We start from the raw sequence: 25,143 nt of genomic DNA, 5'->3' as shown, positions 1-25,143 counted from the left end.
ACAGAAGAGCCTTTAGCAATGTGAGGGCATCTCAGAAGCACTGACCCTTGCTGGAAGAACAAGGATGTTAAATTACAAGTACAAAAGAGCATCCCTATTTTTGACTGTAGAGGGTATGACATTGCTGGATTCAGCTCTCTGACGGAGGTGTTTTTGAAGTGGGTATTATGGGTATCTCCATATTCTGAATTAAATACCACTGCTAAACAATGTAGACTTGAGTGGACATCTATAAGCAGTGGCCCATTGGCTTCATGTACTGCTGATTTAAATCTGTCAGCGACTGCCTCTTGAGGTCAAACTAGACAGGAATGTGTCATTGGACTAACTGGACTAAATGCGTCATTAGAAACATCATCAGGGTTTAAAAATAATAAGTGTGGAGGGTGATTTTTATTGGGACTTCAGCATATGTAGGTAAGAGGTTTAAGCTTTTCCTCCCCAGCTGTGATTCGGACAAAAAATGCCCCTATGCTGCTATTAAGTGCCACCAACAGGAACTTTTTCCTAGAGCTAATAGCAGCACAGGGGAACTTTTGTCAGGATTGCAGCTGTGAGGGGATGGGTTAAGCTTCTTATTCCCATGCACTGGAGTCCAGATGAAAATCCACCCATATATATTAAACTCTGATGTTGTTTCTTAAATATGCATTTCGCTCAACTCTGGTTTGGACCCTGGTACTCACCACAAAAGATAAGAGTTCTGTAACACCTTAAAGACTAACAAACTTATTGTGGCATAAGCTTTCTGCTAAATATGTGACATGTTCTATGGGGGACAGGTGCTTCTGCTCAGAGACAAAACTGATATTCACTATTTTGGTGCCCTTATCTATAAGAACATCAGAATAGCCCTGGTGGATCAGGCTCAAGAGCCACCATAGTCCATATAGGAAAGGCACAAGCAGAACAGGAGAGCAACTGTACTCTACAAGATATATCGGCTTATGGGCACCACACTCTCACAAGCCTTCCCTTCTCCCATTCTCTGAGACCCAGAGCCTCCTAAGACTCATCTTCCCATGTATAACAACAACAACAACAACAACAACAACAACAACAACAACAACAACAACAACAACAACAACAACAACAGTTTCCCTAATCACTCTGGGAAGCTTCCAACAAAAGATTAAAAATGCATTAAAACACCACATATTAAAAACTTCCCTAAACAGGGCTGCCTTCAGATGTCTTTTAAAAGTAGGATAGTTACTTATTTCCTTGGCATCTGATGGGAGGGCATTCCAAAGGGCGGACGGCGGAGGCCACTACCAAGAAGGCCCTCTGCTTGATTCCCTGTAGCCTCACTTCTTGCAGTGAGGGAACCACCAGAAGGCCCTCAGAGCTGGACCTCAGTGTCTGGGCTGAACGATGGGGGTGGAGATGCTCCTTCAGGTATACTGGGCCAAGGCTGTTTAGGGCTTTAAAGGTCAGCACCAATAGTCTCTTCAAGCCCTCTTCAATTTCCTTATAGAGCACCTATTTGTTTTAATAGAATAATGGGGTTGTAGAGTTGGAAAGGACCCTGAGGCTCATCCAGTCCAACCATGTATGAGCCTGCCCTCAGTGAGGGCTGGGTTGTTGGAATTATGTACACCATGACTACTCAACTGATTAAGACATCCAATGCCATGCAATGACCCAGCCCACATGGCTTCATGGGAGAAAAATGGGGCTGCCACACACAGTTGGCTTGAAGCGTATCCATAATGGTGCTTGAAAGAAAAATTCCATCCATCTGCTACTCCAGCAAAAGTGTTGGCTCTTAAGCAGGTTTCCCCTGGGCTGACATCAAGTAGCAAAATCAGCCATAGTGCATAGTGCCCACTTTAATTCCAGTAGATGATCTTGACACATTTCCTCTTACACTGTTCTTCAAAGTTCCTATAGCTCCTTGAGTCCCATGCCAGCCCTCTCTCTTTTTGGCAATGCCTCTCTCTGATTTCCCCCTGTACTCTTGTGCCCTTGAATAACTAGTCGTCTCTCCAGGCCATGGCTGGAAGAACACGTGGGGTTGTGTTTTTCTCCAATAGAGTCCAGCCCCACACGCCGAGTGTCAAATTGATCAGACATGAGTTCAGAGCTTATTAGCAGCTTGTCAATATCAGTACAGTAATGACATATTGTGTGGGGAGGATCACAAGCTCACAGTGCAGTGGGGGCTCAAACTCTCCAACTGGGGTTGTTTGATATACATTTCCTATGCCAGATGCTCCCTCCAGCTGCCCTGGATACCACAAAAAGATCTTATGCAAGACCTTGATAGGAGGTAGGTGCCTCTTTGGGTTTCTAAGCATGAATTCCTAGGGAAATTCTCAGCATGGAGATATGATGCAACAGGGGCAAGTCCATCAACAGAGCTCAGAGTATGTGCTCAGTCAATACTTTCTTCAGCACTTTGCAAGGGTCTGTTAAATTAAATTGCATACCCCCAATGCACTATAGCTGTAGGGAGATTATGTGCTTGCCTTTTATTTTCCTATTTTTAAAATGTGTAGTTTGCAACCCCCTCCCAAAGAGCTCCCTTGATGGGGTGATAGCTGTAGACTGCGGTTGTCCATGCATTTTTTCCCACTTCCAGTGCTCCTGTGTTTTAAGCAGTTGAACAGCAGACAAGGGCAAAAGCTTCTCTGATTTGAAGTTGTATGGTAGCCGCGTAGCAAGCTTCAGCTGTTGGTTTTTTTTTCAGGAGACCTTCCAGGGGAAAAGCTGCTGACAGTTCCTACAGCATTTAATTCATGGGATTATGGAATTGCTCTTCATGCAGTCTGTTTAATTTATCACATTCATTTGCATCTCACCCTTCCTCTGCTCAGGATGGCTTACTTAGGGAGTGGAATTGATACCATTTTACCTTAAAACAACCCTGCGATGTAAGCAAGGCTGAAAATGTGATTGGTCCAAGGTTACCCAATCAGCTTCTAAGAGAGGTGGGAGATTTGAACCTGGACCTCTGTGGTTTATGTACACTCCAGCACAACACCGGTGTGCTCTATTTCTTTCATGGGTTCAAAACAGGATATGGGGCCCATTGCTTAATTAAATAAAAATAAAAATAGAGGCATCAGTACATAAAGCTACACAATCAGCTGCCCACACCATGATCCTAGATGCAAGGTGTGTGTGGGGGGGGGGCAACAATATATTGGATTCAGTAGGGAGGTAAATGTGCCCAGAACAAGCTCAGAAGTACTCTTCTTCAGTCAGTCTTCCTGGGACTGAGAGGGGTCTGGAAGCAGACTCTGTAAGTGGATACTAATTGTACTGGCTTCCAAATGACAGAGACCTTTTAAAGACGTTTTCTGTCCATTGGCAGCCAATACAAGCAGTTGTTGGCATCCATCTGTCTCAAGAGACAATGGAGTGCACCTCTGGAGGTGAAGTCAAACTGCTGCATCAGCAGCACCGAAGTGACCTCTCCAGCGCGCAAGCTTGGGCAGAGGTCCTGGGCTGCCCAGACAACAAGACCCCTCTCTGAGCCTCAACTGATATGGTCCAAAGGAAAGCAGAGCAATACATTCGGCACCAGCTTGGCTGCAGAAGTTGCAGGAAGGAGGAGGCATACAAGGCACCATCCAACCGACTCCACTCCGGTGTGTGTAGAGATTACTCCTTAGCCTTTTCTTCTCCTAAAGATATCCCACAAGGCAGTGGAGGTTAAGGATAGAGTTTTTCTACTCCTAGATGGGCTACCTTCCCAGGTTGACGAACCCCACCTGCTCCTCAGAGGCGGGGCTAGCTGCTCTGGCACCTGGAGCGGCGTGCACCCGTGGCAAGCATCGGGGGGGGGGGGCGATGTCAACCCTCCCCCCAGGGATGGCATCTGGGGCGGGATGCACCTACCACACCGCAGCCACCTTTCTCCGCTTCTGCTGCTCCTCCCTTCCCTCTGCAGCACGTGAAGAACCTTAACCATTGGACCCACTATTGGTCTTATCCGGTCAATCCACTGCAGCCTGTCTTCACATGTAGGGAAAGTCCCTAACTCAGCAAAAGTTTGAGATCCATTGGTGCCCCTTACCTAGATTAGCTGGCATATCAAAGCCATTTCTGAGATGTGGCTGCTGTCACATGCCGACAGTTTCTAGGAGTCACAGGTGAAAGCTGAGTGCAGGGTGGGAACCAAAGGTGGACAAACTACCCCAGAATGAGATGCCACCCCATACATCCTATGCAAACAGAAGCATTTAATGAATACAGGAATGAAGGTGAAAGTCTTTAACGTGCTGCCCTACAGATGTTGCTGGACTTCAACTGCCATAATCTCTTACCATTGGGCCATGATGTCTGGGACTAGGGATAGAGGAGAAATTTGATTCAGTTATCATCTAAAGGTGAGAACTCACTTAAAGGTGAGAAAGGAGCAAATTTGCGCATTCTGAAACAACAGGTAAACCGGAACTCAGCTACCCTTTGACATTCACACTTCTCTGAACTTTGCAATGCAGCACTCCAACCGACCAGTGTTTACAAACCTGCATATATTAAGGAGAAGTGTGTTTAAAAAGTAACATATTCATGAAAATAGCATATGAAAATGCATTATATTAGGGGAAATTGCTTGCAGAAGGCATACAAATATGTGTTCCTTTGGAGAAATTCGCATTATAATGCTGATGAACTCTCAAGAGAATTTCTTTAAATGAATAAATAAAAAGAATTCTCCAATTGCTGCAGAAATGTGGAGAACTGAATCTAAGACTAGAAAAACGAGAGAACCAAAACTGGCAGATCCTTCTACCCCCCCAGCTAGGAATTATGGGAATTGTAGTCCAGCACCACATTGGCTGCCTTTGGTCTTGATACTAACCCAGGTATGAAAGGCATTGATTACATGCAGTCCCACCCTCTCTAAAAGGATAATGTGTTAATTGACCTTCACTGTCAGCCTTCTATCATAATTGTGGTGAGGCTAAAAAAAAAAGCTGTTCTGAGCTCCATATCACCACACATATTGCATGTTTATGTTCTCTTTTATCCTGGACACTCTTCTTGAGGGAGGGAAGATTCTATTCAGATCTCTAGGTGAGGCATATTTTGAATGCGCTTGACAATAGGCCATGGCATTCTTGCAAGAACAGTCCATTTATTGATGCTAAAATTGCCCCATGTTTTAATTAACTTCTGTTACCAAATAGTCCCAGCTCCTGCCAACCTAGCAGTTCGAAAGCATGTCAAAGTACAAGTAGATAAATAGGTACCGCTACAGCGGGAAGATAAACGGCGTTTCCGTGCGCTGCTCTGGTTCGCCAGAAGTGGCTTTGTGTCATGCTGGCCACATGACCTGGAAGCTGTACACCGGCTCCCTCGGCCAATAACGCAAGATGAGCGCCGCAACCCCAGAGTCGGTCACGACTGGACCTAATGTTCAGGGGTCCTTTTACCTTTACCAAAATTCAGCCTGTTGGGCATGATTTGATAGCCGAATTCAAATTGCCGCTGGAAGCCTGGCTTTTTAAAAAAACTAATTCCTTTCTTCGACTAGCAAAGCGGCAGGAAAGGAAAGAGTGGTTTGTTAAGAAAACAGTAGCATAGAAAGTAAAATAATGAAAATCTCTTTGGGGGACTGAATGAATACAGGGCTGGCAGGATAATTAGCTATGCCTGAAGACAAAACAAATGTGACAAACAAAAGGACCAGCAGAAGCCATTTTATGGTATTGCATTGTGTTTTTGTACTCTCAAGCAAAAAGTCTGCAGTTAGATGTTCTGTGCTATTGTAGGTAGCCCAGATTGCCTGTCAACCACATTTGCCAAAGCTGCAAGGGAAAATAATTTGAGAAAACCATCACATTATTTCTTTGGTTGATGTTAAGTGCTCTTCCAACAACAGTCAATGTGGCTGTTGCAGAAGAGTATGTCCTATCAGAGAATAGGACATAAGAGTATGTCCTATCAGAGAATAGAAGAAGAAAGCCATTTTTTAATTTAAAAAATGGAGTTTGATTACTGGTTTTCCCTCACAAATAGCTTTCATTTCAAAATGTTGCATTTCCCTACCACATAGAAAGCCATTTTTTTGTACATGAACGCTGGGTCCCTAGGAGGTGTACCTGGGACCATAGGATTCTTCAGTACAGTCATACCTTGGATCTCAAATGCCTTAGCTCCCAAACAAATTGGCTCCTGAGCAATCGAAACCCAGCAATGAGTGGTCCAGTTTTTGAACGCTTTTCGGAAGCTGAACGTCTGGTGCGGCTTTTGCAGCTTCCGATTGGCTGCAGGAGCTTCCTGCAGCCAATCAGAAGCCACACTTTGCCTTCCGAATGTTTTGGAAGTCGAATGGACTTCCAGAACGGATTCCGTTCTACTTCTGAGGTACGACTGTATACCCTGTCTGAGGGCAGAAAGGGAGTTTCACCCTCAAAGAGGGATATCCTCTGGGAGGCTGAGGAGGGCTTTCAACTGATATCCCTTCAACCTCACAGAGGGCACAGAGGAGGCATTCCGGGAGGGCATGTCAGGAGATCCACAGGAAACAACAACAACAACAACAACAACAACAACAACAACAACAACAACAACAACAACATTTTCCTGTTCTCCCAATATGGGTCCCAAACAGGGGACAGATGAAGACAGGGTTTGTTTTTCTCCCTCAGGAACCAAAATGTCTTCTTGGGCCAGTCCTGGCTCAAACTTACTTCCCAGAAAAAGCCTTCACAGGAGTCTTAGGCCAAACAGTTCAACCGAACAAAACCCAAAGCAGAGCGCTCCTCTTCCATCAACCTTTTGAAGCATGTACAGTTTCGGTTGAGGGGGAGTAGTTGAGGCTGCCAACCTTGCTTAGAGAAAGTGCCTAGGAATCTGCCATTGTAGCAAGAAGTGATGTAGAATGGGACTTATCCGACGTGTCACCCTATCTGAAAATAGAGGGAAAGGATGTTCTGGAGTGGCAGTGATAAGGAGAGAATGCAAGTCACCTGTGATAGGAAAAACAAAGGAGATGACAGCAGTAATGGCAAGAGCACCAACCACTGCTCAAGCTCAGGGCTTTGTTGCTGTGACTCATTGCCTGCTATGGCACCATCTCATGCTCAGTCCTGCTGCTACTGGATATTTATTTCTCCTTCTCCTTCAGCAGGGTCCCAAAGGCTCCTAATGTGCGGTGCTGGGAGCTACATGTAGTATATATGGGCGCTAACTTTCCATGTAGCACAAGCTCTCTTATAGCTTTTGGACTGAGGCCTCCCTCAGGGGCACATCCTGCTTGGCAGAATATAATGTCCCTTGGGCACAGGCCTGCTTCAACCCAGCTGGAGCTACTTTAGGTGGCTGTGACCCAGTTACAGGATGAAAGCCTTAGGCGCAGCTCGAATGGAGCTGGCTGAGGGGAACTGATTTGGAGGGAAAGCTTTCAAGTTTGGAAACTCAGAGGACGGGAGCTGAGGGAGAGACAAGTCTTTGTAGAGATGAGCGGGTAGGAAGGTAACATGAGGTACTCGATTTCCAGAAAGAGCTTTCTTCACAAACAAGAACAGGTGTTCATGAACTGGGAACAATCACAGGAGCATACTTCCCCCCATTCTGGATTAATTGATCTGGAATGGATATACAGTGGTACCTCTGGTTACAAATTTAATTCGTTCCGGAGGTCCATTCTTAACCTGAAACAGTTCTTAACTCGAAGTAGCACTTTAGCTAATGGGGCCTCCCACTGCCGCCGCGCCGCCGCCGCATGATTTCTGTTCTCATCCTGAGGTAAAGTTCTTAACCCAAGGTACTACTTCCGAGTTAGTAGAGTCTGTAACCTGAAGAGTTTGTAATCCGAGGTGTTTGTAACCCAAGGTACCACTGTATCTGCATATTATTTGGGCACAATGTGTTAGTGGTGGTGCACACTGTGCCCATCAGTTCAGCCCAGTCTTGAGCCCCTCCTGTTTTCCTTTGACCTAGGACAGGGGTCCCCAAACTATAGTCTATAAACTATAGTTTATTCCCGCATTGCAGGGGGTTGGACTAGATAACTAGATGACCTTTGGGGTCCCTTCCAACTCTACAATTCTATGATTCTATGTAACCTGAGGTACCAGTGTAACCTTATATAAACCTGTTTGGTTACGAATATCTGTGAAGAGCCTGACAAAACAGTGCCTTGCTCCAACAAGCTGCTGAAACATATCACATGGTCTACAACATGAAACTAGATGATATTGGGATATAAGTGTGATGATCACTGACCATTGAACATGCTGCTAGGCAATGGGGCTTGGCCCCATGACACCTGAAGATCCACAGGTTCCCCATCCCTGACTTAAGTGAACACAGTATGGTTGACATCCATCTGTCTCAGGAGGAGGGCACCTTTGAATATGAAGTCAGACCACTGGAGTGTTACAGCCCCTGCTGTGGCCATATATAGGAGATACATGTTTTGCTTCTTATTTACTTACTTGATTTAAATTATTTATATTGGTTGATCAACAGATTGGCAACTCGGACGGCTATGTGACCTACTTTGCAGAGGGCAGAGGGCATTTTGAAGGGCTGTCAGAAGACTGTCCTCTATCTGAATGTCTCCTCTGTTTGAGCGCTGTCCTATCCAGATCTGGCTTAAAAATACGGAAGCATAAAAATTTGACGGAGGGAGCAGGAACCTTGGAATTGCCCAGCAACTGTTAGCAGATCTTGACAGCAGACTGAGAAGGCACGCAAGTCACCTGGTTTCTTCCCCACTACCAAATTACATCAATTATTTCTAAATTTGCATCTATACATATGAATTATATTAATCTAGACATGGAATTGGGGCATCCTGAAAAAACAAAATCAAAAGTATTTAAAACCAGCATAACAACACTATTACAGTGCAGTAGTAATACCAATGAAATATTTAAAACCAGTACTGCACAAGGAAATAGGAAGATTAGCTAACTATTTGCATCTCATGGAAGAACAAAGTTTTAACCTGCTGTCTAAACTCTATCTGTGGGAAAACCTGGTGAATATGGCATTGAGCAAGGCTTTTCTCTGTAGTGATGTCTCCTGCCCCCTCCCCCTCCAATATTCACTTCTATAGATACAGTACATTCCCAATAGCCCAGAACACTTTAGCCCTCGCTTAGATGTCATGAATGGATACTTTGCGTTCTCATTTCTGGTTTCTTTTGGTATTGCTGTTGATTCTAATTGTTTTATTATTGTGGTTTTAAATTGGATTTTAGGATTATGTATTTTTATTGCTTTGGTTGCTATATATAAACCTCTTGGAGGTTGCTTTGTGACAGAAAACAGTTTAGAAAAGCAGTCAGCTCACCTATGTACAAGACAAACAGAGCTACCCAAGTCCTCCCCTTACCCTGGACTGGATGGGGGGGGGGCTTGGATGGGGTGGAGCTACCCCTCCACTCAGCTCTGCTGGCTCAGCCAGCTTCTCATGGGTGGTGTAGCCCCACCACTGGAGACCAGGAGAAAGCCCTAAAACAGGGCAACCCAAAGGCAGGGGTAGGACTGAGCTGGACTAGGATCTGCTGCATCCTGAGCCAGCCCCATTGCTATCAGACGATGGCATGGGACTGCATCTGGATCCGATTTTGCTTGGAGCTGAGACAGGGTTCGGGCCTGAACATCTTCCCCACCCCCTGCAACTTTCCACCGCAGCCACCATGAGAAATGACTATTGAAAAGGTGCTTTCAGTTTGCAGAGGCGATCAGCGTAAAACAACCATTCAAATTACACAGGAAGGCGAAATTGTCACAAATGTGAAATGGTTTTACATAGAACAAAGAGAAAAATTGCCACAAAGGATTGCCAGGGGAAAATGTTTCCGCCCCTTTGGCAAATATCTAATTGCTACCAAGATGATTTCTCTCTCTCTCTCTTTTTTTTACCCAGACAGGTAGCTCTATAATTAATTTAATTTGAGAGTTGGGGCTGTTGTTCACTCAATTAGACATCTGCTTCTGTCCCCACCATTTTAATGACAGCCAACTTGCCTGGGGCCATTATGACTTGCATAGAATTGCGGCCAGCTAATAAAGCCCCCATAGACATGGCGATTATGTTTTCTCTTTGGAGAGAGAGAGGGGAAAAAACATGTTTTGATCTCTTCTGTTTCAGGAGCCTTTGAAATTATTAGCATTATTTTATTCAAAGCACATTAAAAAAAATCTTCTGAATGGCTCTTGGATGCATTTTAGGTCCCACCGGCACTAAAAATTTAAAGCACTATCATATCCCTGTGGGTTTGGGCAAAGAACCATGGGAGCTGTAGCTTGTTAAGGGTTCAGAGAGCTGTTAGGACACGCTATTCCCCTCACAGATTTTCCTGGGAAGGGGCAATCGATAGTGAAATCACTCTGAGAACTGCAGCTCTGTAAGGGGAATAGGGTTCTCCTAGCAACTCTCAGCACCCTGAACGAACTCCAGTTCCCAGGAATCTTTGGGGGAAAGCCCTGCTCTATCCTGAAACAAGGCAAGCACCCATTCCAGCCTAGCAAAAACCCTCAAGGAGGTTCAGAGCTAGGCCAGTGAGGTAGCGTGACCTGGCGTGGGTTCCCAGGGTCAAATACTTGGCTCCCTCGTTCCCCATCCCTGGTGTATATGTTTCTGTTGTACACAATAGCTTCTCAGTCATACATCCAGCCTGACCTCTCATGTTCGCCCCCACAAGCAGTGCTGTTTGTCAGTCTTCAGCAGGTAGAATGCTTGAGGAGACTTTCCAACATTCCTCAGGTGACAATAGGGACATTTCTCATGCCTCCTCCCACTGACCCTCCTTGACCTCCCATTTTTGTCCCTCCCCCCTTCACAGAGCATTTCCTATCGGATGAAGAGCAAGTGACACCACCACAACACCAATGGGACGCACTCTCCATCGTCCTGATCCCATTTTTTAAATATATACTTTGGTAGATTTATAAAAAGACACGCCAATAGCTAAATTTTTAGAAAGGGGCAACATTTGACAGAAACACACAAAGCATTCTTTTTTAAAAAATCAAAATCAAAACCAAGACTCCTTGCTCTCCACATTGCTTCCCCTTTCTCCCCACCCTGGGTGGCCCTGCCCTCTGCCTGCCCCTCAGAGCCAGCACATCACAGGGGGCCGGGTCTTGGCAATGGCAGCCTCTCGCCCTCACCTGCTCTTCAGCAGCCCCACGAGCCATCCAAGGGAGGAGGCCGTCAGTGGCAGCCATGGAGAGGCAATGGGATGCTCCCTCATAGCCGCTGCCACCACTCAGGGCAAGTGCCACTTCACTCTCCTCCCCGAGCTTGGCAGTGGCACTGGCAGAGGAAATAGGGACATTCCAGCAGCTGTGGTGGCTTTCATAATTCCAGGACTGTCCCTGGAAAATCAGGACACTTGGAGGGTAGGCTTGAGAAACCGGTGGCAAAGGCACTCCCATGCAAGGCTTAGCTTACTGTAAGGTTTGTTAGCTTTTGATTTCAAAGACCAAATTGGAGTCCTTCCTTATATCCAGCAAATTAAAGACAGCACGCTGCTGAGATGAAAAGCATTGGCAATAATATTTGCTGGGGTAATGTTCGCCCAATGCAAACAAGCAGAGGAGAAATAATAATAATAATAAAAATACTATTAAGACTTTCATGCAATGAACAGCAGCTTTTCTGAAACAGATAAGCCATTAAAGATCATTGTTGGAAGAGGCAAAACGTGCATTCCCATTATGTTGGCATAAAAGCTAAAATGCAAGTTAATCAGCTCATAGTAAAGGAGAGGAATTCTCATGAATGCTTCAGTTTAATAAGCACTCATTAATTCCTCTGCTGTTCACACTGAGATAGGAAAGTGAGCACACTCTTCTGAGTAACAGTGAGGAGCAAAATCAGGACCAGCTCCACATATTTTTTAGCAAACCTGGGCAAGCTGCCCTAAGTGACCCCCCAATAACCAACTGGACACCCCCTTAGCATCTACCACAACTTGGAGGGAGCATAGCAGTGATACTGATGCAGTCGTCAACCATGTCCTCGCCCCCCACATACAAGTAGGCTTACCTGGTAACAGGAGCACTGTAATGGGATGGTTACAGTGCCATTTCAGCCAGAAGAGCCCATGAGTTCTAATGTGGGGGAGGCTGGTGGCTGTAGCAGCGCCACTAGATGCGCCCTGTGATGGCAGGAACTGTGTCAGCTCCAGTGGGTTGTTTGCTTACTTGTCTCACATCTGGAACAGGAATCAATCCAGCAAGCACAATTGCTATTTGCCATTGTTGTTGCTTTCAGTCCACAAATGGGAAATAATGGATTACATAGCAAGCAACAACTGATAAAACAATACAAACCTATTGAAAAATGAAATTAAGGGGGTGGGATAACATAATGTCAATGTAACTTGCACAGTTAATTGCATACGTTATGGAATTTCACCCTAAGGAAGGCAGTGTGATGGATAGCGTCATTTTGGGTGGAAGGCCAACTGCAGCAGAATGGAAACAGAGCTGCATGGAATGACTAGAGGGCAGAACAGAAAACGATGCCTTCTTACATCCCTACTCTTGACCCAGTTTGGATAGGTGAGCTGCTCTCAGTTAACAAGAGAAAGGTTTTGAGAAAGTATTTGTCACTAGATGTAGAGAGGAAGGCATTTCTGAGACCTGATGGGCTATTACTAGCTCTTCTTGCTCAGCAGGGCTGGCAGCACAGCGTGTGACCATTCATCAGGTTGTCTTCATCTAACCCCAATAAATGGCAATCTTATTTCAACCCAGCCAGGCAGCCAGGGGAGAAACATATTGGAAGATTTACTGAGTCATTACCTTGGGCGTAGATTTAAATGAAATTTACTGGCTTGGTAAATGGTTTCAGGGCTGTAGGCCTAGAGCTCCTGCTATAAATCATATGTGACGCAGGGTTTTTTTTTTTTGGAGGAGATTCTTTGACCATGATTTCCTTTGGTGTTCTTAAGCAAGTTAGTTTCTTTCAACTAATATGGTGCTTCTCTAGTCTGCCATAGCAAAATTCTGTAAGTGAAAATAATAATAGTAAAAAAACAAGAGTTTCCTCAAATGTAGCAATGTGTTCACCCAACGGCCCTAGGCTAACTTTGGTGGGAGGTATGTGTATGTTAGAAATAATCTTACCTCTTTGACAGTCATATTATTCCCTAAGCCACAGCAACTGGGTCACTTTGGGGGGAGCCTTCCTTATTTGCAATCCATTGCAGAATTGCTTTGACATTCTGCAAGTCCCCCCCCCCAAATATTGGCTTAAGTGGAAAACCAGCAAGCAGGACCCAAGCACAAGAGTAGGGGTGTAGGGAAGGGGGGTGCAGGGGGTGCGGGCTGCCCTGGGTGTCATCCCTGAGGGGGTGACAAAGTGGCATACTGTGGGGCAGCACTTACCGTGGGGCCTGGCCTGCAGTGCGCCTGAGCCATGCGTCTCTCCTGGGAGTGACGCAGTGGCTTGGGGCCCCGCACTGCCCGAAACGGCAGCATGGGGCTTGCATCTGCCAGGCGGATTCCACGGGCAGCTCGCCACGGCGCCTCCCTGGGTGGATTGCCATGGCGCACCCCGCCCTGGGCAAAGCGTGGACCACCACGGCACCCCCGTGTGCAGCTCGCCCAGCCCCCGCCACTTTGGGTGCCAGAACAGCTAACTACACCCGTGCACAAGAGCCCTCTCCCCCTTCTGCAGTTCCCAGGAGCTGGTATTCACACACATACACACACATTTGCATCCAGTTCAAAGCCCGGCAATTTTTTAAAACACTTTGTCTTTTACGTACAATGTGCCTCAAGAAGTCTAACCCTCTTGTTGACCGGATGCCAAAGATAGGTAACTTCTCCTACACTTTTCAGGTACCACTGAGGAATTTGCCCACTGTGATCCAACCGTCTTGATCTTCTGAGGGTTTCCCCTCCCCTTCCTCCATGACGCAAATGTAAGCAGAAATGGGAAAGATCGACACCACGTCCGTGGAGCTGAACTCGCCTTCTGACATGAAGGAAGCTGCCCTGGAGGAGCCCATTGACTCAGAAAGCAAATATGCCAACAAGAAGAAAAAGGAGGTTCCGGACAGAGGATCTTGGAAAGGCAAATTTGACTTCCTGCTCTCCTGCATAGGATATGCCATTGGGTTAGGCAATGTTTGGCGTTTCCCATATCTCTGTGGCAAGAATGGAGGAGGTGAGATTGACCAGACCGAGACTTTGTTTACTCGTTACAATCATTTCTATCCCACATTTCAGGATATAAATCCTACTCAAATTTATTATTCAATTATATATTTTCACTTGACAGTTGATAGAAGGTGGAGGTGCTGGGCCACTCCCTATGTTCCTAGGCCTCACGCTTTCAGAATGTTTACAGACCAATCCTAGATGCAGGGCTGGCCCAAGACATGTTGGTGCCTGAGGCGAACCACAAAATGCCTCCCTATTCCAGCCATGGAAGAAGGGGTGAGTGAAGATCTGCATCAGGAACAGGTGTGGAATAAAGTTGGGAACAAGGTGGGGAATCAAATTAAACTTACCCAACAGTTAAAGTGGGAATCAAAGGCCACTGTGGAGGTGTGGGCAGCCCCTCTCATCTCTTCCTTAGGAGGGGACCAGCAACACATCCTATTCACTGAGAGGCTGCTGTAGGGACAGCTCTTGCTGCTGAGGAGATGGAAGATCTTGCCTCCAAGGACCGCACCGCAGCTGTCGCTGCCACCACAGCAGTGGCACCAGCTTGTAGTGCATTCCTTAAAGGATGGACCTGCTGCCCCTGTGCATTCTGCTGCCTGAGGCAGTCAACTCACCTTGCCTCATGAGTGAGCCGGCCTTGCCTAGATATGTTTACTTAGAAGTGAGTCTCTCTCACTGACAATGAGATCTGCCTCCAAAGAGGTGTGCAGGGGCTTGCGGTCTTAAAGGGGCACAAAAGACTTCCAAAGTGCAACCAAGCCATCCTAACTGAAAATCTCAAGCAACGCTTTGTGGCTGCTCTTGAAGAAAAAGAAACCATCTCCTCAGTTCCAGGCTCTATTGCTCCTAATTTTTCTTAATCTAATTTGCCTACTTACTTTAATTGTATCATTGCCTCTCCATCTGTTACTAAATCAGTTCCAATTAGGGTTGCCAGCATTCAGTGGCCATGTGTCCTACTTTACAGAGGACAGCCCTCTGCTTGAAGGTGTCCTCTATATGATGGCCCATTTTAAAGAACCATCAGAAGGGAGAGGAGACAGGGGCCTTGAAGTTGCCCGTCAACAGTTAGCAGCTAGACAGCAGACTGAGCAAACACACAGGTCACCTGCTCACCTTCTTCACTACTACGGCAAATGATTTTTGCTTCGATGCAAGCTATAGTGAGTATTTATGAATTTGCATCTCCACATGCAAAATTAACATATGCAATTCAGCACCTTCCTTTGTCCTCTTCTAGTGAACCATTTCTTTTTTCTGGTTGATGGCATAAGTAGCCAGCCTAGAGCCATTCTTGACCTAGAGGGCATCCCTTCCCCTTCCCTTTTGTGATTGCGCAGAAGCAAACACTGCAGCAGCCATGAGTTTTCTTGTCATGTCTGAAGCAGTTGATCAAATTGGCTTTAAAGTGTTTTATCTACCACAAGCTAATGCGCAAGTATGGAGAGGGATTTGCCGTAAATCTGAGCAATGTGCTTTGAGTGTGATTTACAGTTTCTATAAGGAAGCTACACAGCTTCTCTTGCTGGAATTATGATTTCTGAGAAGTGTTTATCTTGCTTACTTGACAAAATTCGTAAGGTGCTTGCAAAAATATATATTAAAAAACTTATGCATAAAATTATCAAGTCCAAGAGTAGCATTCCAACAGAAGAACTATGTTGAATCTATGTGGTCAGCTGCCATCCAAAGCTGGCTGTTCTGCTTCTCTGGTGGGTTTCTTTAATGGCTGTGTGAAAGCAAAAATTCAGCAGAGAAACTGGTGCATCTTGTCTAAACTGAAGTACCCTGTGATAGGAACATAGGAAGCTTCCTTAAGTCAGGTGAGGTGAATTTGTTTAGCTAGTCTAGTACTGCATACTCTGACTGACAGAGACTCTCCAGGGTCTCAGGCAGAGGCTTCCATCTCCTGCTATCTGATCTTTTTAATTGGACATTGTTGTTGTTATTTAGTTGTTTAGTCATGTCCAACTCTTCGTGACCCCATGGACCAGAGCACGCCAGGCACTCCTGACTTCCACTGCCTCCCGCAGTTTGGTCAAACTCATGTTCGTAGCTTCGAGAACACTGTCCAACCATCTCATCCTCTGTCGTCCTCTTCTCCTTGTGCCCTCCATCTTTCCCAACATCAGGGTCTTTTCCAGGGAGTCTTCTCTTCTCATGAGGTGGCCAAAGTATTGGAGCCACATGTCTGAGATTAATCCTGGGACCTGCTTCTGTGTTCAAATACTATGGTGCCTCCCTTAGGCTTTCCAGCAATTTGAATCCAGCAATTTGAATCCAGTTCTTTCTGGGCAGCAATTTGAATCCAGTTCTTTCTGGTCCAACTCCAACACTCTTATCTACTACATCCTCTGTTTTACTATATTTTCCCCCCTCTAGATTTCTTTTTACCATAGAAATCTGGGTAGAAAATGCAGGTACAAGGCGGAAAGAAGGATCTTCAAGTGGGAATAAAGGCTGTTGTGCAAAAAACAGGCCAGTAGAGCTTCCAGTTAACAGAAAAGATGGAGATCTCAAAAGGTGGATGTGGCCACATTTTTGCAAACAATGTGAAGTTCCTGACAGTATGGATAGCTTTGCTCACAACTTGCAAATACATGGAAATGAAAAGACAATGTTGCAATTCCGCCCCCCCCCACCTGCCTTTTTTATATTCTTCTCAATAAGTGGAGCCAGACCAGCAGTCATTGCTGTATTAATTAGGAATCATTATTTGTGTTACCATTTGCATTAACGGCTGCAGATCTAATTTCTTACCTCGGCGCTTCCAAAGGCCAGTTTCATACTGGAATCTTTGTTATGCTAGGCACACAGAGCCCTCCATTTCTAGCCAAACAGGGTAAGATAATAAAAAAAAAGAATCAAATCAGAAGGAATTTCCAGGCTCACAAAGCCTTCCATCAAGATGTAAATTATAAACGAAGGGCAATTCAAGACTGTCACATTTTCAGGAGGGCAACCAATCATATACTGGCAAATTCAAGTGGCATAATGGGAGCTGATTTGGAGCTTTTGTGCGAGGAACGTGCTTCCCTCAAACATCTCCCCCCTGGAAAAGTGCCTTGGAAAGCGAAAGAGAACACTTGCTTGGTGCAACATCTTCTAACCTGACCACAAATAAAACAGGATGAATGCTCCATAAAGAGGTCATTTGGAAGTGACCTAAAGTAATAATATCCGTTAGACATTTATCCACTTTCCTTTTTTTGAAAGAGAAGAATGAAAAAAAAACCAGGGCAGTTTCCATAAGCTTCCTGAGATGTCCCCCCCCCCCACTGCTGTAAAGCTAATAAGAAAAATTGAGAGGGGTGGGAAGTAGCAGGAGTGAATTTTGGAGGAAGCACTCAGGGACTGCAGTTAATAACAGAGTATTTGTCTTGCAGGAGGATTTTATTACATTTACAGCTCTGTTAAACACTATACGGCTATGAACTGACTGTCAACTAACACATAGTGAAGATTTTATAGCATTCTTATTAATATCAAAGTCAGGGGAGGGAGTCAATGATGATGATGGTGGTGGTAATCTCTCGTGTATACTTATAGATTTAGGGAAGGTTATATATACATTAGAATATTCCTTTGGTCTGGACAACAAATATTTTCTTAAACCAAAGATAAAATGATTTTATACTGTTTAAATGCTTGAAATATTAAGTCAAGAGAGCACCATATAGTTGAAATGAACACAGAGAGGTGAATATAGAAGGGAGAAATCAGATAATGTGAATAATACTTATGGATTTTTCACCTTTTACTGTCCCCTAATGTCAATTTATGTCTCCTCTCATTCTTCTCCTTCCCCCCCTTTTAATATAGCAAAATAGAACTATTTCACTAAAAGAAAAGAAAAAAGAGAGGAATTAAGCAACCAAACCACCTTCCAGGGAACAGGAGGTGACATAAAGGGGAAATTCAGAAACGCTATTGAAGGTGCAATTAACGGGTTATTTGCAAATAATCCCACTGCCACACTCAACAGGAAGCAGAAAACTTTTAATTGCTATTGGAAGGTATCTTTGTTTAATGAGACTTCATTTTGGATCAAAATCACAGCAAGAGCTTGTCCATGTTTGGTGGCTGATGCCAGAACAGAGCTACACCTTCCATTCTGCTTCCAGCTGATAGATGCGGGAAAGGCAAGTTTCAGCTGTGGTAAAAGGCTCTAGTGAGGAAGCAAATTGTTAGAGAACTTGTTAGCAATTAAGCAAAATAAGAAGATGTAATCATACTGGCCAATGATCCTGCCAATATAAATAAGAAGAACGAACAGTCAGTGGAGGTTGGTTCATTGGGGGGGGGGCAAATAGGGCACTGCCTGCCTTCTTACTTAAAACTAGTCCGGAGGGTTGTACTGTGTGCCAGTTTCCTCCTCTACTTTCCATGTTGCTCTTGCACAACTCAGAAAAGAGGATGGTGGGGAGAAAATTAGTTGGCTTAGCCTTTCATGGGCTCTGGCTCCACCTACTGTTGTCCTCCCTGCCTTCCACCCTCCTAGCCCTTATGGGCACCAGCTTCTACTGCTAATAGTCCACCCTGAGATTATAAACTAATGATGGGGAAACCTGTGGGCCTAATCATTTTTAGCTCTGGCTTTGACCACCACTGACAGATTACCCCAAAGGGAATGAAGCACTTCTTAACAATGGGAAATATATATATTTCTACCAAGGTTTTTTTTTTTCCAGGTCTTGATGCACACACAGTTTACTAGCCATAACAAAGCAGATGCAATGAGATGTTTTCTTCCTCTTCCACTTTTTCCTCCAAGGTGCCTTCCTGATTCCCTATTTTCTGACATTGGTGTTTGCTGGGATTCCGCTTTTCCTACTGGAGACAGCTCTTGGGCAATACACCTCCGTCGGTGGACTTGGAGTATGGAAACTTGCTCCCATGTTTAAAGGTACGGTGAGCTCATGGCATTGATGCAAAATAAATAGGCCATAGGAACATCGGAAACTGCTTTGTCAGGCAATTGGCCCATAGCTGCCAAGTTATCCCTTTTTTTAAGGGATTTTCCCTTATGCTGAATAGGCTTCCTCGCGAGAAAAGGGAAAACTTGGCAGCTATGAATTGGCCCATCTAGCTAAGGTGAGACTACCCACCTGAAAATGATGGCGATTGAACCGAGGACCTTCTGCATGCAAAGCAGTTGCCATACACTGAGCCACAGCCCTTCCCCATAAAGTTGCAGTAGATGTGAGCATTGGGCGAGGGGCACTACAAACAGCTTGTGCATCCCTATGAGGTTGGAGACTTTAAGACCCTGAAAGCCACTGCATAGATTGGCTCTGGCAGAAAGAATGGAATTTGGTCAGTAGAGACTTGTGCATTAGGACAAATAGGGCACTGATCCACCAACCTCAGTCTGCAACTCAGCCAGCCCCTGCCTGCCTGCCTTCTTACCCATGAACAGTCCAAAGTCGACCAGTCCTGGGGCTGGCAATGCTGGCTGTCAGCTTCCTCTTCCCTAGACTTGATGTTGCTCCCATAGAACTCAACAGGGAAGAAGATGGGGACCAAATTATTTGGCTTTGCTTGTTGTTGGCTCTGGCTTTTGTTTGTGCCTTTAATCATTTGCTGCCACTTATGCTTTGACAAAAAATCCTGAACTGACACTGTTCATCAATGCAGTGTCGAGTCTTCCAGGTCACTGCCACCCACTGCTCTCTTCACTAGCACCCTACAAGGGTGGGGGAGAATTTGACTCAGTTCACATTTCTAGGCAAACCTACATAATTTACACTTTCCAGCACAATATGTGAATCAAAACGCAGCCATCCATTGAAATTTGCACTGCTCTGAATTTTGCAATGCAGTTCTTTAGCCGAATAATTGTCAAAAAATGTGATGTGTTAGGGGGGATTCGCTGACAAATTTTCATAAAAACTTTTTAAAATATATATATATCACAAGTTGATGTAGAAATGTAGAAGAACCGAACTTAAGCCTAGGAAAAACAGAAACTGAAATAAATTAGAATTGACAGATTTGCCCACCCCTACACCCTACCCATGTCAGCTTTGACACGATGGCTTCTCAATATACTATATTTCTTGTCTCTTAGGAGTGGGGCTGGCTGCAGTGGTTCTCTCGTTCTGGCTGAATATCTATTACATTGTCATTATTGCCTGGGCACTGTATTATCTCTTCAACTCTTTCACCGTGGTGAGTTTCCGCCATCCTCTCTTCGGTGAAGCCCATGGATGGAACAATGTTTGCAAATTCCACCTTTGCACAGTACACTAGTTATTCCACAGTCATGCATCCCTCTCTATCCTCCTCCCAGTCATTATAAGGGACATTATCAGAGTTGAAGGGTGCATTCCAGATTGGCAAAAACACTCAAGGGGTGCGTGGGAAGGTGGGGCAGTGAAGGACATTGCCTGGAGAGAAGGGGTGTGGTGTGGAATGGGGCAGACAGAGAGGCTTGATATGGAACCCTGGTAATGTGGGGTTCTTTGTAATGGAGAGGCTTCCTGGCTCAGTGCAAGACGGTAGGAGTGAAGTGGATGGGAATACTGGGAATATGACCCCCCCCCCTCACCATGTTATCATTCTCTGGTTTGGAACAAGGAATTGCTAGAGCAAATGTTATAATGCAGTCACAGACCTGTGTGGTGCAGTGGTTAAGAGCGGTAGACTCGTAATCTGGTGAACCCGGTTCGCGTCCCTGCCCCCCCCCCCATGCAGCTGCTGGGTGACCTTGGGCTAGTCACACTTCTCTGAAGTCTCTCAGTCCCACTCTGAAGTCTCTCAGTGTTTGTTGTGGGGGAGGAAGGGGAAGAAGAAGAAGAAGAAGAAGAAGAAGAAGAAGAAGAAGAAGAAGAAGAAGAAGAAGAAGAAGAAGAAGAAGAAGAAGAAGAAGAAGAAGAGTTTGGATTAGATATCCTGCTTTATCACTACCCGAAGGTAGTGTCTCCACAACAGACATGTGGAGGAGCGGAGACGCGAACCTGGTTCCCCGGATTACGAGTCTACCACTCTTAACCACTACGCCACACTGTTAGCCGCTTTGAGACTCCTTAGGATAGGGATAAAGCAGGATATCAAATCCAAACTACTCCTCCTCCTCCTCCTCCTCCTCCTCCTCTTCTTCTTCTTCTTCTTCTTCTTCTTCTTCTTCTTCTTCTTCTTCTTCTTCTTCTTCTTCTTCTTCTGAACAAAAGACTTAGTTGTAGTGTACAGTGAGTTAAATATATGGCACATATAGAAAACATGAAAGAGCAAAACAGTAACCACATTGACTTCTAGCACCTTATTTCTGAAGTGTTTCAGATGGATGATGACCAGGGTTTGCTGGGTTCTTTCTCTGCAATGCATTTCATGGCAGTGAAGCCATTCTGATCAGCATAAAAGCCTCCTTTGAAAGATGACTCTCCAAGCAATCAATAGACATACAAAGCATCTGTGCTTATTGCTCCCTGGGATTCCACTTTATTTAGACACACAGCTGCTAAGAGGCTGTGTGTGTATCTTGGGCTTCTGTCCACTTTAGGGCTTTTGTTTGACTGTGTTCCACAAACATCGGTGAAACATCTTGCCAAAATATTTGTATTGTTTAGCCACTTCGGAGCCATATGTCGATAGTCCCCAGAGCAAACCAAACACCTGCAACTTCTGCTCTTGTCACTTAAATGCCGCCTAGTCATTTGTACAGATTACATTGTCGGGGCTTTGGAGGATTTCCAGAACAGAACTTTAGTTCAGGACTTTGCCCTCTCCTGAGCCCAGAATGGGTAGTGACAGTTTCACAATGGTACAATAGCTTATATTGCAGAAGAATCTCTTGCGCCTCTGTTTGTCCACCTGCTGCCTTCTCCTGAACTATTTTGCTGCCACAAGTGGCAGGGAATTGGGTTGCTCACCCTTTGACAACGTCAAGCCTCGTGTGCACCTGACAGCTGCACCACAGGCAGAAATCCAACAAATGAAGCTGACCTTCACCCTCTCTGCTGACCTTTCCCCACTCAGGACCTGCCATGGCAGAGCTGTGGAAATGCCTGGAACACAGACCAATGCTTTTCCAACTACTCCCTCAATGACACCACCAACCTGACCAGCGCTGTGACCGAGTTCTGGGAGTACGTCCCCAGCCTAAGTCAGGTTTTGCCATCATTGGGGTCATCTCGTCAGTGCAGGGGCTGGGGTGAGAAGGAGGGAGGGAGGGATGAAAAGGGTGGTGGGACTTTCTCGTTTACCTTCTGTAGAGGTACCTTGTTGTTGTTGTTATTGTTGCATCCGTCTGTCTCGGGAGACAATGAGAGAGTCCGCCTTCAGGGATGAAGTCAAAGCGTAGGAAGGTTACAGCACCTGCCCTTACATCACTGATATTTAAACACAGTATTTGTGTTGTGAAAAAGGAGGAGAACATCAAAACGCTGAATATAGAAATTCTTGTTGTTCTTCTTAATATTTGGTTGGTGTTCTCCTTCCCCTCCCCAACCTCTGCTTTGGAGAAGGTTTGGTGTTGTCATGAGCTAACCTCTACCTGAGCAGGATGGAACCCCCACCAGGAGCAAGGCATGGTCTTGTTCCTCATCCCTGGCCAGCAAGTGCAGGTGGGATGGATCTCATAGCTTTACCCCGCCCTCAATTTGGGTTGATGGGGACCAGTAAACTTACTGCCAACATACCTCCACAATGGACAAGCTCAGGGGAGAGTCATCTTGGGCATCTGCTCCATTGCACAGCCTGCATAGCGCCGAGTTCCATCTTCAATTTTTCTTTTACTTGACTAGCTGAGTGAAGGGCAACAAAGAACCAGCACCCCTTCCAGTGGATCCCTAGACTTGGTTCTCCAAACCAAGTCTCCAAACCAGACTGATTGAAATGGAACTAAGTTAAGCAGCAGCATCCAACATTGTCTGGGATTGAGAGGCTGCCTTTCTGTGCCCCCCTTGCTATTTTCTGCACCAGAAAAGAAGTCTTTCATTGGACCCCTAAATGAATCCTAAAGGCTGCTGTCACTTTTGCCCAGACAGTGTCCAAGTGTTTGTTTTCTCCCCTTCATACCTCTTGGCATCCCATCTGACAGAGTCAGGTACATGTAAACTAGACCCACTGAATTGTTTTTCCCCTCCCCTTAAAAAGAAAGCATGCCAGTTTGTCTTGGGTTAGCTCAGTCTGCTGTTGCCCCTGACTCTACCCACAGCCGGTTTCATTTACCATTAGCTGTCCTACCCACCATCCCCAATGGACACCAGTCACCATTGCAAATGACTCTCAGCCTCTGGAAAATCTAGTCATTCAGTCTCTCTGCATCTCAGTTGTTCTGATTTTCTCTCCCGTCCCCCCTTTGTTGCAGGAGAAATATGCACCAGATCTCTGGAGGCCTGGGAGAACCGGGTAATATCCGCTGGCCTTTGGCTGGCACTCTGGCGTTGGCCTGGGTTCTGGTCTATTTCTCCATATGGAAAGGTGTTGAGTGGACCGGAAAGGTACTTCATGCTCATTGTGTTATCCAATACTACCTTTGATTGCTGCATTCATTTCTTTATCTTGAAACTGAAATGTCCTCCAGGATTTTTTAATTTTCAAATTTTCCCTGAGTGCCTATAATGAAGGTTTCTACCTTAAATAGGTGTTAGTGCAATCCAGTTTTGACCCTAACCCTCCCCAGCCACCGCCCCAGCTTTAACAATGGTTACTTTTCCATCATATGTATATGCATTGCCTAATATAATAAAAAAATCTCTAAGCAATGTGCATTTTTAATTGTCATTATTGCATTTATATTGTGATAAAGCTACCTTAAAAACTGGATAGAATCAAGTTAAATACACAATACAATAGCAAACATGAGCACAGGTTTCTTGTTGGGACATTTCCCAACTCCCCTAAACTGAACAAGCTGAGTAGTTTTAAGGCTAAATTTAACCTTTTAAAATTGCTAAGGCAGAAATGGGGCACGCGTGGCTGTCCAGGGGTTGTTGGGTTCTAGTTCTGAGTTCTTAGCATGAGTCACTTTTTGAACCCAAGAGATCTGTGGCTTGATTTAATGACTGCTTGGCATGTTGTAAATGGATGTGAAATGAAGTTTCACAACCATTTTGAAACCTTGAAAATTTTAAGTAAGGTTTTGGTGATGAAATTTGAACGCAAAATACAACATTCAAAATTTAGAAACATGCAAACCAGCAAGCAAACAACAACAACAATATTGCTATATATCAAATGTTGTCAAATACTTATTGTTACTGCAGGTCAGCTGTTAGGTATTATCACATGATGAACACTGCATATTGAATACTGTCAAATATTCGACTGCCACTGTATGTTAGCAGGCAGATTGCATCCCATAATTACTAACAACTGAATCTGCTTTAGAATCTGACTTCTGCATATTTCTTCCCCCATCCTAATTTTGAGATACTTTTTTGGAGTGTGGTGCGGGTAAACTAGATTCAATTTTAACATTTAACAACAGCTTCCAAAACCTTTCTCTCTGTTCTTCTTGCCTGTAGGTTGTCTACTTCTCCGCCACATACCCTTACTTCATGCTCTTTATCCTGTTCTTTCGTGGAGTCACCTTGCCAGGAGCCAAGGAGGGAATCCTCTTTTACATCACGCCCGATTTCAGCAAACTCTCCAAGTCTGAGGTTTGTATCTTCATCTGATCCGTGCGACAGGGGAACTAATTACCGCTGCAGACAATAAACAGCCTGTTCTCCCGGCAAGTTCCTAGAATCTAAAATGGAAATAGGAATTGAATCATTTAGGTCAATGCTTCCCAAAGAACGTCTTATAGATGGCCCTGGTGCATCATGACGCAGGATCACTTCTTGCTTGATATCTGTCATGTGGAAAATGCTGAAGATGTTGCCGCAGGTCAGTTGCTCCACCCCAACATCACAAAACAGACAATCCATTAAGAAGGGATGGTGGTTGCCTTCATACTCTGCTTGAGAGCTCACCAGAGGCTTCTGTTTAGCTCCTGTCAGAAACAAAATGTAGATCTTTGGGCCAGTCCCACAGAGCTCTTCTTATGTAGGAATGAACACAGTGTAGTTGGTAGAACATGTGCTTTTCATGAAGAAGGTC

General features: G+C 45.1%; 1 protein-coding gene across 1 annotated transcript in view; it reads left to right on the top strand.

Annotated features, from left to right (window-relative positions):
* Positions 1-13,968: 13,968 nt before the first annotated feature.
* The window catches only part of LOC118091178 (sodium- and chloride-dependent GABA transporter 1-like), a 37,676-nt gene continuing 26,501 nt past the window's right edge, over positions 13,969-25,143 (top strand). The window contains exons 1-6 of the mRNA XM_060279441.1: positions 13,969-14,095; positions 18,872-19,003; positions 20,168-20,268; positions 22,075-22,184; positions 23,408-23,540; positions 24,567-24,701. Coding sequence (XP_060135424.1) covers positions 18,994-19,003; positions 20,168-20,268; positions 22,075-22,184; positions 23,408-23,540; positions 24,567-24,701 — 489 coding nt within the window. The 5' untranslated portion in view covers positions 13,969-14,095; positions 18,872-18,993. The remainder of the gene's footprint in view (positions 14,096-18,871; positions 19,004-20,167; positions 20,269-22,074; positions 22,185-23,407; positions 23,541-24,566; positions 24,702-25,143) is intronic.

This window comes from Zootoca vivipara, chromosome 10 (assembly GCF_963506605.1).
Source record: "Zootoca vivipara chromosome 10, rZooViv1.1, whole genome shotgun sequence".
Lineage (NCBI taxonomy): Eukaryota > Metazoa > Chordata > Lepidosauria > Squamata > Lacertidae > Zootoca > Zootoca vivipara.
This window is presented reverse-complemented; position numbering and strand designations above follow the sequence as displayed.